We start from the raw sequence: 15969 nt of genomic DNA, 5'->3' as shown, positions 1-15969 counted from the left end.
AATTTCTTTATTTTGGATCTCGGGGTTTTGGTCGACCATACAAAAATTCTACCTGGTCGACCGTGAGCTGTGAGCTGTGGTGCCCAGCGAGCCAGGTTGCTTTGGTCACTGGGTTTTGTGAGAAACAAAACTGTGCTTATGTAATGATCAGGTCGGCATTTCTATGCCGATCCTCCGTCGATAACCTCAAGCGAAACAAACCAACTTCACCCAAATCAACAAAAACAACAACGACATGTTCACGATGGTATCTTCATGAACTTTACGATTATGAGTTCGTCGATTGTATCATTATCTTGAGAATTTACACTGATTATCGTTATATCGTACTTATACACAACTTCGTTCCCTGAATTGTGATGTTCAACTACATGTTCAAGATGCTTCCTGGCGCCTATCTGATCCGTATCGTCACCTATTATCGATATATATTTCCATATGCTATGTAGACTTCCTTCAACCGAGAGCCAATTCAGTCCTCAGTTATTGTGGATACCAGGGCGCCTAATTTGTTCTATTCGGAAAGTATTTGAGACGCCAAACTATCGAACACGGATACGGCGGTGTACAGTGGTGGCCGGCCATGTTGGCCACAGCCTGCCTTAACCTTTAACAATATCCATCATCATTCGTTATTGCCTTCGGACTCTCTTTGCCATGGTCGTCTTGCAGGTCTTTATGCAAGAAGATTTCCTCGTTGAGGGTGGCGGTCATGAAGGCCTGATCTTGATCTCCAGCACTTCTTTCCGCAGTCAAATATTAATACAACGAAGGATTCTCTCTGTTGGATTCCTAACATTTTCCAACATCAACTTTCGTTTGATTCCAAGGTTTGTATAGCTTGTTCTATACCCACAACATTCTTTTTTCTATCTCCTGGCAAGACTTTCCAAGTCCTGTTTTCTTTTCTAGGGCGATTTATTGTAGTTGCATAAGTTGAGATTAAAAGTACTAATCAAACTCCTTGGCCCAATTTTCTTTCATTTCTTTTGATTTCTCTCTTTGTTTCACTGGTAAAAAGGATTCTTCTGTTCCCATACGGGAATCATGACGTGTTTTCGTCTTAAGTAGATCGAGGTAATATTTTACTGCCTTATGACTTCACGATCGCATGAACCGCGATACACTAACTTGGAATAGCTCTCACATCTCGGTATGGGGTTTCTGGACTTTGTCTTACGCAAATAAAGGGTTCCCGCCATGAGAACCATACCAGTCACACACAAAAATCATCGAAGAGCAACAAGACTGACACAAGCTACCAGAGTGAAGTGCCGAATAATGGATCTTCAAGAGGTCGTCCACAGGATCCGCAAAATGCAAGAAAAGTTCACTCACCACACAAAATTGAACATCGGAATGAAAACTCCGGTCAGCCCCATCACGTACATAAAACACCTTATTCGATCGAGAAGCAAATCAAATATATCGAAAAACACATCGTTGACTGGAATAAAAGAAACCCCCCTAGTCGCCACGTTAAAATCGATATCATTATCCTTCAAGGTCTACTCGACATTAACCAGAATTTGACAGAACCAAGATCCAGCTCTCAAATAAGATTCATCTGTAACCCTGAGGAGGTCTGGGGCAAATTGAATTCAGAACAGCTACAAATTGCATGCAAGGAAAGGAAGTGGCACCCAGATTTTTCGTGGTCTCCTTATGATTTGGATGAAGATGTCCAAAAAAGAATGTTTAAAGAAATTGCTAAAGATGACCCGGTCTACAAGACGAATAAGAAAGTCATGATAATACGAGGACCCCCACGGGATTATCGGATATGTCAGCGCATTGATCGTCTTCGCGGTTGGGAGTCGAAACCTGATCTATATAATTCCAAGTTGAGCAGAATAGTGGAAGATATTGAAAGTTACATCAATAGCAATAAGAAACAGTTAGAAGACACACGGTCCAAATCGAAGAAGGGCACCATCACACCGCGAGACTTGATTAAAAAATGGCAGAAAGATTATCATTTCGAATTTAGTAAGGTGCTGCGATCGCTAAAGAACAACAGTGTGGAACGATCGAAACCGAGTGAACATAGCGGCACAAAAAGTCATGAATCTCACAAGGTGGATGGACCACGTGATTCTGCTATTTCTCTTCCAAACACCGGTCGACGAGCTCTATCTAAATCAAAAGGACCAAAGCCATCAAATCATGGTTCCGAAAGTGATACATCTATATCTACACGTCCGCGCCGAGTGCATCAGCAACACAATTCTGCTGTATCACCTTCAGGCGCCGGTGAACGACCTTCGTCTAAGTCACGTGCACATAAACTATCAGATGATGTTTCCGACAGTGACCCATCTATACATCCGCGACGACGTAAACCAAAACCTTCCCAGCCGCTTATTCAAAGTAAACCTCAACCCAAGTCAAATCGCGATAATTTAGCAAAGACCGCTCCTCATACACGACCGTCAATAACGATTCAGTCGCAAAGTAAGGACGGAGGGAGGTCCTCTAGTAAATCTCCACATAGAAAACTTCATGGACGCTCGCCTCGCACCCCTCGTACACCTCAAACGCCTGTAAATAAAAACCCAGGAAAACCATCTTTGCCTCCGTCTTTATATCCGTCAGATCATGGCCGTCAGAAATCTCCTGCACGGCCTCGATCTAGCGACCGCAGAATTATGACTCAGGAAAGTAGTCATCGAGACTTCCTAGATCCTATTACTAGCCAATCGCAATCACAATCTTACCCTCACGCAAATAGCAATGAAGTGAGGCCAAGGAATAGTTATCCAGATCTATTCAACAATAACCCTAATTACTCTCAACAGCAACAAAATTCAAACTCACAACTACTCTCGCCATACGTCAACAGGAAATACGGATACCCGAGGCAGTCCAATGAAGATTCAAACTTGCCATCACCTGCAGACGCAGAAGATATGTCATGGAAAGATGGTCGAACGCGTGAGCAAATAGAAGAAATACATAGACAAGAGTACGAGAAACTCAGGTCGGAGGACGGCATTAGTTGAATAGTTATAGCTCATGAATCTTCTTGACTGTTTTTATGGTTATTTATTTAGATTTTGTACATAGCAACTTATTTTCAAGTCACAAAGAAAATCATCTCCCTTTCTACGACCTATGCTAATAACCTGTGGCATCTAGGATTGATACAGGTCATCCAGTCACTCGAATACTTCGAGTCACCTTTTCTGAAATCAAAATTCTATTCTGGCTTTAATATAATGTATATTCTCTTGTCTACTGAATGGTACTCATCTTTCATATATATTAATCCGCATCCAGCTCGAGGAGTGGTATTTTCGATGAATATTCTGGTAAATTTCCTGCCTAGTTTCTCGCCTCTCAGTAAATTGTGGGTCTTTTACATGTTCGATCAAAGATCCATACGCCTTCCGTCTCATGTATCCTGAACATTACTTATCTTGAAATGTACCTAGAGTCATATCAAAATGAAAAAGAAGACGGACATCCAAGGAAATATAATGCTGGCTGCTTAGACTTGATGATTCACTTTTTAAAGTTTCGTGAATACTCCGGAGTTCTTGCGACCGACACCAATTTCGCTAAATTTAGGGGCTGTAGTATCACACTATCCTGTTCCTTTATCGAGGAATTGCGAGACTAGTATCAATGCCTCCGAACCATGTTACGCAGTCTTGGACTTCCAAAAAAATTACCTTCCTAATTAGATGCGATCCACAAATAAATTGCTTATCCCGGCTCGGATCATGTCATCAAGCCAATTAGATTCGGCATGAATGAAGCACCGGTATAGAAACTTCGGTATAAGAATCATTTATACCTGCAACACTAGCACCAATGATTTTACGGCGTGAGTCACTGTCATAGGATTACCCCGCGATCCAATTTTGGTGAACATTGAAAATATATATCCACCCAGTTCTATTTCTATAAATATCACACTAATAATTACTTGATCTATCTCTATATCTTCCCAAACCACCAAACTCCCAAGCACACTTGCCCTCTATTCAAAGAACATGTCGGCCACACGTCTTACAAGTAAAGACATCGGATATGTTCCCGGGCAACTCCCGCCAGGACCCAAAAACTCCATCCTCGATGTTCCAGGTTCGTTACCCTAAAACCTCATGTCACGAGAATATCACCCGTTTTTAAATTCAAACAAAATATTCTAACCTTAATTAGGAGTCTACGTCGGTCAGAATACCGTCGGAAATGATGGCGACGATGCCCGTAAAGGCGTTACTGTTATTTTCCCCCGCCATCCTGATAATATCACTATTCCCTGTTATGCGGGGTTACACACGCTTAACGGAAACGGGGAATTAACCGGAAACTACCAGATTAAAGATTGGGGATATTCTAATACCGTAAGACTCTATTTCATCCCAGCCAAAGAAGAAACCAAAGATGTTCGAACAAATAATCTAATACACCAAACAGCCAATTGCAATAACCAATTCCCTCTCCCTAGGAACCGTCTACCAAGCTCTCTGGCAGCGCGTTCTGGATCTCGCCTCCAAAAAAGAATCTCCCATTGAAGAAGTCTCACATAATTACGGTACACCAATTGTAGGCGAAACCGCCGATTTCATCCTCAACGATGTGTATAAATCGCTATTAACTCTCGAAGAAGTAAAACCTGCGTTTGAGAATGCGATGACGCAGGGAGAAGTTCAGGAAGGTCAGTATGGAGGGGGAGCTGGTATGACTTGTCATTTGTTTCCTGGCGGGACGGGAACTAGTTCGAGGGTTTTTTGGGAGGTGCCTTGGGAGAGTGGGGAGGGGGAGAAGAAATTTACGGTGGGTGTGTTGGTGCAGAGTAATTATGGACATTTGAGGGATTTTATAGTTGGGGGTGTACCGATTGGTAGGTTGTTGTTGAAAGAGAGTAAGGAGTTGGAGGAGAGGGAGAGGGCGAGTGAGAAAAACGGGAAGATTGGGGAGGGCAGCATTATTATTATTTTGATGTGGGTTTTCTTCTAAAGTACTAGTATGATTTATATGACTCGTACTAAACATAACAATAGTACCGATGCACCACTTCTTCCTCATCAACTCAACCGCGTTGCTCGTCATTGCGCTGTAGGACTTTCCCAAGTCGGTGGCCATGGGATTGGTCGCAATCACTCCGGGATTATAATTCTCGCTCTCTCGACCGGCAACAGACCTAACGAGACGGTCGGTAAACCACAAGTCAACGGGCTTTCAAAGATCGAAATCAACGATATTAAAGTCATCCGAAATGAAAGTATCGAGACACTCTTCCGAGCCGCAAGTGAAGCTACTGAAGAAGCGATCTTGAATTCGATTATTGCGGGGAGAGATGGAAGAACTGGAGTAAATGGGTATAGATTGGAGGGATTACCTGTGGAGAAAGTGAAAGAGTTGGTGGAGAAGTATAGAGTGGATATTGATGATGAGAGCTGTCTTTCTTCGGGGGAATATCTTACGTTGCCGAATAAGGTGTGCAGTAAGATTATTCTTCTGTTTGAAATGAAGGGATGGGTTGTTCTAGGACCTACAGATGAAAAAGACAAAAAACTTATGTACATGCCTCTCAATGGCATAATGCACGACTTTGTGCTTCTCTCCCTGATCATTCACGATGTGCATGGTGATACTTTGAGAAGTAATTGTATTAATTGGCCGTATGAAATTTCTATACAGTGATTGCCATGAAACATGTAGTACATTTAGAATGTGACTTCATGATGCACATATTGTCGATAGAACCTCCTCGTGTTGATGAGTGATGTTTATCAGTAGCATTTAAATCGGGTGCCAAAACTCAGGAAAGTCAAATACCCAAAATATTTTTGATTACCCGCGAAACCCGAGATAGGATTCTAGCAAGCCTTCAATTAAACAAAAGTTTAAACCCTCCCGTAACCCCCTTCTGAAAAACACCCAGCGGATCATACTTTTACTTGCAGCTTGAAGCTTCGCCTTATTCACCGCTCCATACCCATCAATCGGATCTTGCCAGTTCGCCGCATAGTTCAGATACTGCCAGTCGTTGTAGAATCCAGATGCCTTGGCATACGCATCAATCGTGTCGAACATATTCTTGGCAGTATTATCAACAACGGTATCATCGGCGATATTGCCCCATGTTGCGGTAAGAAGAGCAACAATTAGTGGTCCATCCGCGGGAGTTACACCAAGGAGATTTCCACCCGCAGAAGCTGATTTCGCAGGAATGTTAACGGGAAACTGGTTCAAATGATAGTGACCAGGTAATATTGGAGAGTGATTGAATGGAGGGAAGAGCGGCGTTCCAGGCGCTGTAAGTTGCACTTATCATTTGCTTATTGGCTTTGAATGTTGTTGTTATGAACTAATGTTCTGTGAAGATGTTAAAACAAGCTCGTCAGGAAAAAGCCACAAGTATGCTGAAAAAACAAACCGTAATTGACTAAACGTGCCACCTGTTTCGCTTCCAATGTCGGTTAAATTTGTAATTCTCAAGTGTTGGAGTATTGAGGCTGAATTGCCGTAAAGGGCTGGTATACTAACGGATTTGCGACCGGCTTAGTATACACAATGTTATTCACCACCACGGAGCCAATGCTAGGTTAAAATGCAAAACTCGTGATCAAAGAGCATACTCATTCATCAGCTGGGTTGCTGCTAAAATCTGCCAAAGCGTTGATCTGTTGGTCCGCGGTAGTTGCTGGATACAAAATATTACCGCCCCACAACTTGCCTTGTTGAAAAGCATAGAAATCGATTCGGGTAACTACACCTAAATTATTGGAGCCGCCTTTCAAAGCCAGATACAAATCTGGATTCAGATTTGCATTTGCGTTGACAATTTTACCGCTTGCAAGGACTATTTCGAAGTTCTTGGACATTGTCCACATGTGAATCCTTTCCTGGGAGAGAAATAGGATATTCCACCTGTGTATGTGAGTTGGTTGATTGATTGGAAACGTAAAGAAAGTGACTAGCTGAACTCACCTCCAATGGTCAATCCTCCAACGCCAACTGAGTTAACTCGTCCACCAGGAACAGCAAGTTGTAAAGCATCTAACTTGAGATAAACTTCTCCCCATTTTAATCCTGGACCCACCGATACCACAGAATGGTCGGTGCTAACATCTATGAAATTAAGCGGACTCAAACCTATCGTTACTCCTTGATTGATGTTGGCCTGGCTTACGCCTGGTGCATGGCCTCCGGATCTGATAGCGAATTGACATGACGGACTCCAATTGGCAAGTTTTCCCAGAATAGACAGAATTCCGACTGAAATTGAGACGTCTATTGTGGATGTTGGTGATACAATACAACCTGGAGACAGTTGTGATTCTTGCTGGGAATAGAAATTGTTCAAAAATGTACTGTATGCTGATGAACTTAGATACGAAACTTTCGAACCCAATGCCAATTGAAGAGCTTTGCACTACATAATGAGGTTAACAGTTTGTAATCAAAGCATTAAGGCGGGCAAAATGATTCGAGTAAATTCATATTGGCCAGTGATGAGAAAGACCATGGACCGCCGATGCCAAACAGAATACTTACGCAAATATTCACATTTGTAGTTGGAGATTTTGTAACACTAGCAACAGCCGAGTTTATAGTAGCATTCGCATCATCTGCATTTGTAGCAACGGAGAGAGCATATAATAGGGGCAGGACAAAAGTGATGGACAACATTCTGATGAAAGGAGAAGCTTGGAGTATCAAACACCTTCCACCCAGAAACATCGGAGATCTTATGCTCAAAATCTCGGTGTTTAAGTTGAGGAGACTTCCCGCTCCCTGACAAAAGTTAACGCCCTTACATGCTTTTGTTATCAGTTTGCAAGGATTCTCCACAACAACTTCGTGTGTCGATCGCTCCCAATGCTTACTTAAATTGCAAAGCAATCTAGATCCCCCTGTGAAACAAAACACGAGAAGAGATATCTTGGTAAAAACCCTGACCAGAGGATGAGTCTGATTTGCAGACATCAATCCGAAAAGCGTAAAGCTCTCAGCACTTGACACCGTCTTTCCAATCTACACCATGTGTGATGGCCAAGCAGCCATAAGATACGCCTCAAGCTTTTAAGGCTTATGGCTTTTTCCCCCCAGCACATCAGAATTACGAGTGGCTAGATGTACGCCAGATACATTGAAACTTGGTATAATCATCTCTGGATGGTACATATCTTCGATCCACCGCAGAGCGGGCTACCCAATATATTTTGCAGCGATATCAAAGGGGTTTGTCTCAAAATGGAGGTTAAAGTTAAACCCCGTGAGCGAGCTAATTAGTAAGCCACATGTGACCAATCCCCGAAATTCCGACACATCAATCTTCATCAACATCACTCGTGTTGCTCTGATCTCACATTTTCCATTTTACGTCAAATTCCATACTGGATATCTTCCTCACATGGTACAAATTTTACTCCTGCACTCAAATCATTAGGATCTTGAAAACTCTCTCAAAGATCAACAGTGACATTCCACACCACATTATCACACTCTCATTGATGGAGATATTAGCCACGATTTCCTCAAGCCCATGGCCATTCTAAACTGTTCATTAAGCCAGATACTTATCGTGGTTTTGAGGAATTGAAAAGTTGCAGTTCAAAAGTCCCTGGCTATCTAGAACATAGGTCAGATTCTTCATGACGACCCTCGACAATAAGTCACTATATATTTTGATGTTTGGCATGCACTGGGATTGCAAGATTGTGGAGTAATCTCTGTTTATTTATGGAAAAATGTACGTGGAGAGGCAAATAAAGGAACGCTACCCCGTGGAATAATACATCTTGAGATAGCCATGCACCTGACTAGTCAAGTAAAAAACCATTGCGATTTGATTCATATATCTCTCCATTCATTGGCAACTCCGTTTCCGATATCTCTTCATGTGAGAATTGCTACTTAGTACATGATATCTGCTTCTGTCTTTAACAATTGTTAGTCAGTGATGGTGTACGTCTTTGGGAGAATAGTGCACTTACTAAAATCTGCCGCTAAAATCCAATCTTTCTCTACGGACTACTTCTACAGTAGGGAGAAAATTCTTTATGCCAAGACTTCGCACTTCCTCGCATAATCGCTCAGCTTTCGTATTGCCCGCACTGTTCTCTATTCTATCCACCGGCTCGAGCACGATCTGAATTCGTATATGACCACACTTGAGCCTGAAGCCAGTCGATCGAGCCACTGTTGTAGTGGTTCAGTCGATGTAGCTGAAGAAATAAGGTCAATGTGGCTAGGTGAAGGTGTGATAATCAAGTTTCGAAAGCCGTCCATACTCAACAATCGAAGTGGAAAACCTTGACAGTGGTCCCGTCCCACAACCCAAAGAGTATCCTGTTCGATATCAAAGTACACAGGTCGCCCTTGCAGTAATTTCCAAAGCTAAGCTTGTATCTCTTTTGGGCGATTTCTCGTGAATCATGACAGATATAAAGCAAAGCCGGAATATTGGCTTTGTATTCATGTCGTGCAGTAAGGATAGAACCTAGAAATTCTCGAACTTCAGGCCGATTCACTTTGTATTGCCACCAATATAATTTGAGTTTAACGGTTCGAGGCTCGATATCATCGAGTGCGTACTTCCAGATGGCTAATTGTAGTTCTTTGGGTAGAAACTTGAACATTTTGAAGGCGCGGAAGCTTTTGGGACGAGAGCTTTTGATCATTTTCCGGGACTTCGCTTCTCTGATGCGAGATTTGATGCCAGAGTGGGCTATTAGGCTCAGACATTTGCCGCCGTAGATTGATGCTAATGGGATGCAACAAACTACACCACCTATGACACAAGCTGTAATCTTCGCGGATTCAAGGGCATAGAGGTGTATTTTCGAGAACTTAAAAGGCATGTTGAGCGCTGGGTCAATTGAGACATCTATCAATTAACTTTTAGATTGTCTTGAAGGTAGTCAAAAAGATTGTTTTTTTAAGGAAAGTTGTGGCTATTCTGAAGTCTTTTAGCTTTTCTGCTTCAAGACTTATTTAGAAAAGTTATACCGTATGATTGAACTACTAGAAATATTCACCTGTCACAAACCGTTGACTTATTTGTAGTGAATCTCAAATATCTTTCTGTGATTTTTGAGGTAAAGACATTACAAGATTGTTATTGATTGAACTCTGGATAAATCCCAATTTGGCTCGGGATTGGTGATTGAAAGAAAATATGAATACAAAACTTCCATTCAAAAATACTTCAAGCCATGAAAGCATGGCTGTGTTCTTCAGAGAGACGTGATGATTGGTGAGGAAGCGATACAGTCAGAACTTACCTGGTTCCAATGACTCGGTACTGTAACACTAAATCACCCCGCTTGGTTAATACACAAATAAACAACCTACTTTTGTAATAACCCTATTGTCAATCACCACGCTTACATCAACACAAGACTATCAAATTCTATCAAGGTTTTGATTCCATGCAGCCAACATAGCATCAACCTTAGTCGTCAATAACAAAAGATACCTTCTTCATTAAAGAGACCAAGGAAGTCTTTCCGTACATTCAATCAGACAACCTTTCTCACAAATTGATTGCATTTAAACCAAGAAAACAACATCAATAATCCAACCAATATCCATAATGTCACAAGCTCATTCTCAAGACGAACATCATCCCGATAGCCATGGTCAAGATAGCCATGGTCAATCCGATGCTCAAGATCAACCCCGAAATGGCGATCAACCTCAAGCCTTAGTTCAACCTAATTCGTGTAAATTCCAAGTTGATATTGATGCTGGCAATTTTAGCTGCTTTTCAAAGCTACCTCTCAAACTACAACGCAACATTTGGGAGATTGCTGCTGTCCCACAACCTCGGGTCATTGAAATTGAAACAATTTGTGAGCGAGATGCTGAAGGAAAAATTCATCTCACTGATGACGACGATGATGAAATTGTAGATTGGAGTCCTACACAGTGTTCACCGACACCGCTACTTGGAATCTGTCGTGAATCACGGTCGATTGCCATGAAGTATTATAAATACTCTAGCTTCCTCGATCGTCCTCTATTTTACAACACAGATCTAGACACTCTGTGGGTTAGAGGAAATCCGCTTTTCAGATGCTTCATTGTTGATCTAACATTCGAAACGACACTAGAAGTTTTATCTTGGCACAGACGTTTTTCCGAACTGAGGCCATACCTTTTTCGCTCTGTTGCCCTTGACTTTGCGGGAATCAAAGCACATCATAAGATTTTTCCTTGGGAGGGAAATGTACCACAAGACGCCGATCTTTGCGAGCTTTATGCTGTCTCTAGAACAGAGGTGGAAGAAGTCTACATTGTTTACTCTTCTGGGGACTGCCGGGATGAAGTTGACCAGGAAGTAAAATACTTGGTGGAACAAATGAAATGGATTGCCCAACAACCATACATCATGGAATGGATCCAGAAGATGCTGAAAGAGAGGAACGAACGAGATGGCACGAACTTAACGAAGTGGAAGATGCCTACTGTTAAGGCAATTCTGGATACTCGACTTCTTAATCCCGTCGAAACATTTCACAACTTCCGTAATCTTCCTCTCGAATTACGATGCGCGATTTGGAAATTTGCCGCTATCCCGCACTATCGCGCCATTCAAATAGAAACCAAGTACGAAGGAGTCAGAGTTGAATATGGCCGTCCCCAAAAAGTTTGGAGGAAGCAAGCTGCTTCACCTTGTTACCCGAATGGGCTTTTCGAAACCTGCCGCGAATCCCGTGAGATTGCAATCACGAAATATGACCATAGTAAGGTTCATACTATCTCTACTCCACTTAAAGAAGAGTGTAATATTCCGCGTCGGTTTTATTATAACGTGGACAACGATATCATGTGGATGAGAGGAGACCCTTTACGCAAGACCGGTTCACCAGAAGTTGAACGCGAATTTCTAGACAAAGTTCCTCATGAACAATTCTCAAACATTGCTATTGACGTCGAAACATTGATGGAGTCAAATTTTCCTCAAGATCCAGCGCATTCATATCCTGCGGGTTTTTTCAACCCAACAGAATTCTTCATTGCCATGCCATTCTTTCAAAATTTAGCCGTAAAAAAGGTGTATTTAGTCTACTCCAGAGTAGACAAAATGGGCGAAGCTTATGAGATTTTCGAAGATTTGGTCAGTTTCATGAATGATCATGAACAAGAAAAAAGTGAAATATTCAATTCGATGATGGTTCGCGATGGCATTAAAGGTCGTCTATGGACATGGCCTGTACTCGAAGTTGTTTCGGAGTCCGATTTATTTGAAAACACAAAAGATGGGAGGGGTAATATCATTTTGGCTTCCATATGTCATGGTCGGAGGAGTTGTCTAATTGAAAATTGAATATATCTGGCAGGATCCACGTAGGACGACATCGCGGGCTACGATGCGATTTACTTTGTTTGTTTGAGCGATGGATCTTAATAATTCTAAGAATTACTTTTCAATCATCATGTTCTCATTCTATGTGACTGATATTTTCTTCCACCATGCACAAGATGTAGTAATCTCGACATCTATAACCATTTCAAGGTTGGCAATCTGAACTTATTCAAAATTACACTTTCAAGAAAAATCTCAACATTCCACGACCAACATTCGTATCTGAAAAGGGAAGCATACTTTGAAGTTCAGGAAACAATCTAAAGCTGAGCTACGTACCTAGGTATTTAACGTTCCAACACAATATCCCAAATTTATCTCCTTTCAACCCGAATAAGTCTCCTATTTTTCAATTACTTCTTCTCTTCCCTTCCATACTCCTAAATTAGGTTTTACCCCAATCTTCTATCTTCAACACTGTAGTGTCACTTGGTATCCAGGTCTAGGGTTACACCATCTCTGACTACCACCCAAGAACACGACCACAGAACCCAAGTTACCCCCGCCCCCCCTCTCGCTAAAACTCTCCACTCCATATAATTCGAGTTTTCCCCCAGAAATGATAGATGCGGAAAATATCTCAGGGGTGGAAAATGGGTTTGTGAGATGCCGATTTCTGCGCGACCTACTTATACTCGCAAATTTTTAAATTTCATATCTCCATATCCTTAGCACAAAAATACAAAACATCACTGATTCAGAATTCGCACACAAACACACACACACACATTCTCTCTCACTCTCTCTATACTCTAACTCTCAGAACAAACTATACAACTCTCTTAACCACCCCACATCAACCACTAACCACTTATCTCCCGTCTCCCTTCCCTTCCCTTCCCTTCCCTTCCCTTCCCTTCCCTTCCCTTCCCTTCCCTTTTCTTTTCCTTCACCAAGCGCGGACGAGGCTGGACTGCACACTTACTGAAATGTGTAAATAGGTATGATTCTAAAATGAGTTATTTAGAGAGAGAGGTAGATATCGATGACTAACTATCTTTTATAAAAATATTGAAAATCATTAATATAAGTAAACCATGATTCGCACACTGTGATTCGCACACTGTAATTCTCACAAGATCTAATACTGGGAACCCAAGAATGGAGAATCAAATTTATGTAAGATCTTACATAGTGGATCGATATAACTAGAAGTTTAAGTTCAAGATGGTGGAGAAAATGAGAGAGGTTGAAATAGTGTTTAATCTTTTAAGGGGAATTGTAATTTCTTCTTTGGGTTCTGAGTTGTTTGGTAGGGGGGGAGGGAAGGGTTATGACATATTTAGGCGGAAAGGAATGAATCAATATCTGATTTAACAATGATATTCCCTATTATTAATCACTTAGAAAACTACTCAAAAAAGCAGTCATCTCATTACTCTCCTTTCACCCCTTTCACTCCACCTTTCTAAACAATTTATACGCACTGAAAAAATCCTCGTATACGAAAGCTACCAACTCTTCAATTTTGCGGTATACAGTATACACTATCCCCATCATCTAGCTTTTATACCAACTAGCTAGCTCGCTCGCTCTTCCACCACAATCTGGATACACGAAAAACAAAAAAAATAAACCCCACACATGCAAATTAATTCCCCACAGCAACCAGTTCAGCAGCTTTGCCCGGAACGTCTCCTATTTTCTCATTTTTCCAATCGGAATTCGATGCCGCTCCACCCGATCGAGTGAGTCTCTCTAATTCCTCCTCGGCAGCTTTCGCTACATCGTGACCATAGAAGTAGTCCTGATAGTCTTCGGGAGTTACTGTTGGTTCGGGATGGTGTTAGCTCATTCTTTTATATTATCACGTTCATATATATATATATGTGCCGGAGTTGGTATTCCTAGTTACGGCTTGAAACTCGCGATTCTGTGTCTGATTATCCTAGGATCCTCATCCTGCCAACACATCCTCGAAAATTCAAGGTGAGTGGGAGGGAATTGAAATTTGGAAAGACTCACAAGGTAAAGTTTGACCCTCTTCCATATATATCCTGGCCTCCTCTCTATCTGCATCCGATTGAAAATATCCCCCATTTGAAAGCATTTGTATGGCGCTTGCGCGGTTTCTTCTTAATTTTTGGAAACTGGCAAGGCGGGCTGCGATGGTTTCTTTTGTGATGCTACCTTCCGGGAGATTGGAAAAGAGGATGCCGAGAGCGCAACCATCTTCTATGGCTTGAGCACCAGCTTGGCCCTGGACTATAGGGTGAGAGGCTTGTTAGTATGAGTTACTGAGTGTTGGGGATTGAACGTTGAAATGGAGACGAAGACACGGATAAAGGGATAGAGGGAATGGTAAGAAGGAAGAAACAGTAGATAAATACATACAAGGTAACATAGGGTGTGCGGCATCGCCTAGAATCACGAGATTTCCTTGATGCCAAGAAGGAAGCGGGGCTCTGAAAATAAGTTTCCAGAGTCTGACATCTTTTGTCTTTGATAATAAATGCCGAAGTGAAGGATGACATTCTTTGATTTCATCGACAAGAACTTGGGTTGGAATGCAATTATTCCAGTCTAAAATATTATCAATTTAGTTTACTGAGACACTTGATCTAATGGTTGAAGAAAATGAAACTTACCATGAGAGGAGTCGAGATCCTCTTTATCAGCACAAAAAACTGCGATATTGAGTACTTCATTTCTAAACACAATGTAAGTATTGAGAAGAAAGTGGCAAAAATGGTAAATATGTAACATACCCTCGACAGGGATACCAAACAACCTTCTGATGAACATAGTTGGGCCAGATGAACATACGAAGCTTTCCTTCCATTTCTTCCATGAAAGAAGCACATTCAGGATCATCTCGAATCTCTTGAACAGGCATCAAGGTTCGAAAACACGAAATACCTGTTGGAATTGCTGGATTCTCATATCCGACAACTTTCTTCACTGCTGCAGAATGAACACCATCTGCACCGACAATTAAGTCTGCTGTCTTGATGGTTCCATCGGCGAGAGTTACTGATCCATTTACAGTGTCCTGTGATAAAGTTCAGTATAGTTCCTTGAAGAGTTTGGACACATAAATACATAATCAACAACTTCACATCTGTTGTAAATCACGGCTGGTTTTCCCTCTCCTTCTTCTCCTGTGGCAAGCAACTTTAGTTCTGTGTGTAAATCAACTCTATGACTGTAGAAAAAACTGGTGCCGTATTTCTCCTTCATATTCGACCACTCTATCACGTGGGTATCAACGAGTTCATTCCCCGAAGTAACGGTTACGGATTTAGCAGCAACTAAACGTGCTCTTTCGAAATCGAAACCCCATTTAGCGACGACTCGAGCTGCATTAGGTTGAACGTCTAGAACGTATTAATTTTTTTTACAATTCGGTAATAGGACGGGGAAAATTGCTCACTGATAGCCGCGCCAACTTCATGGGATAGTGAGGATTTATCGAAAATCTTGTACATTTATTAGTATTGAAAGAAGATTTCAAAAAGGATCATATGACTTCTCAAAGCTGGGGAAAAAATTGTTCTTACCAACACTTCATGACCGGCTCTTCTAAGACCAATAGCAGCCGCGAGACCACCGATTCCTGCGCCAACGACGATGACCTTCATTTCGACTTTTGTTGATAAAAATCTTTTGTAGAAAAGTTTCGTTCTGAGACGTAAAGT

The 15969-nt window shown here is 41.7% G+C and overlaps 6 protein-coding genes across 6 annotated transcripts; 3 read left to right on the top strand and 3 right to left on the bottom strand.

The window, feature by feature from the left end:
* Positions 1–657: 657 nt before the first annotated feature.
* EAF02_009407 (uncharacterized protein) lies at positions 658–3166 on the top strand (the record flags this gene model as incomplete). Its single annotated transcript, XM_038905455.1, has 2 exons — positions 658–709; positions 1141–3166. The coding sequence occupies 2 exons, from the start codon at positions 658–660 to the stop codon at positions 3000–3002; spliced, it is 1914 nt and encodes a 637-aa protein (XP_038754908.1). The 3' UTR covers positions 3003–3166.
* A 715-nt stretch (positions 3167–3881) lies between these two features.
* EAF02_009406 (uncharacterized protein) lies at positions 3882–5655 on the top strand (the record flags this gene model as incomplete). Its single annotated transcript, XM_038905454.1, has 4 exons — positions 3882–4089; positions 4168–4352; positions 4426–4952; positions 5013–5655. Exons 1-4 carry the CDS (start codon positions 3999–4001, stop codon positions 5653–5655), a joined length of 1446 nt encoding a protein of 481 aa, XP_038754907.1. The 5' UTR covers positions 3882–3998.
* Positions 5656–5805: 150 nt separating this feature from the next.
* On the bottom strand, positions 5806–7647 carry EAF02_009405 (uncharacterized protein; the record flags this gene model as incomplete). Its single annotated transcript, XM_038905453.1, has 5 exons — positions 5806–6281; positions 6402–6515; positions 6614–6885; positions 6942–7390; positions 7513–7647. 5 exons carry the CDS (start codon positions 7645–7647, stop codon positions 5806–5808), a joined length of 1446 nt encoding a protein of 481 aa, XP_038754906.1.
* Positions 7648–9251: 1604 nt separating this feature from the next.
* On the bottom strand, positions 9252–9821 carry EAF02_009404 (uncharacterized protein; the record flags this gene model as incomplete). Its single annotated transcript, XM_038905452.1, has 1 exon — positions 9252–9821. One exon carries the CDS (start codon positions 9819–9821, stop codon positions 9252–9254), a length of 570 nt encoding a protein of 189 aa, XP_038754905.1.
* Positions 9822–10555: 734 nt separating this feature from the next.
* On the top strand, positions 10556–12292 carry EAF02_009403 (uncharacterized protein; the record flags this gene model as incomplete). The annotated part of the gene is made up of 1 exon (XM_038905451.1): positions 10556–12292. One exon carries the CDS (start codon positions 10556–10558, stop codon positions 12290–12292), a length of 1737 nt encoding a protein of 578 aa, XP_038754904.1.
* Positions 12293–13922: 1630 nt separating this feature from the next.
* Positions 13923–15912, bottom strand: EAF02_009402 (uncharacterized protein; the record flags this gene model as incomplete). Its single annotated transcript, XM_038905450.1, has 8 exons — positions 13923–14098; positions 14297–14536; positions 14666–14854; positions 14920–14981; positions 15040–15323; positions 15374–15648; positions 15705–15750; positions 15832–15912. 8 exons carry the CDS (start codon positions 15910–15912, stop codon positions 13923–13925), a joined length of 1353 nt encoding a protein of 450 aa, XP_038754903.1.
* Positions 15913–15969: the final 57 nt, after the last annotated feature.

Source organism: Botrytis sinoallii, assembly GCF_014898435.1.
Source record: "Botrytis sinoallii strain Bc 23 chromosome Unknown BSIN_019, whole genome shotgun sequence".
Classification (NCBI taxonomy): Eukaryota; Fungi; Ascomycota; class Leotiomycetes; order Helotiales; family Sclerotiniaceae; genus Botrytis; species Botrytis sinoallii.
This window is presented reverse-complemented; position numbering and strand designations above follow the sequence as displayed.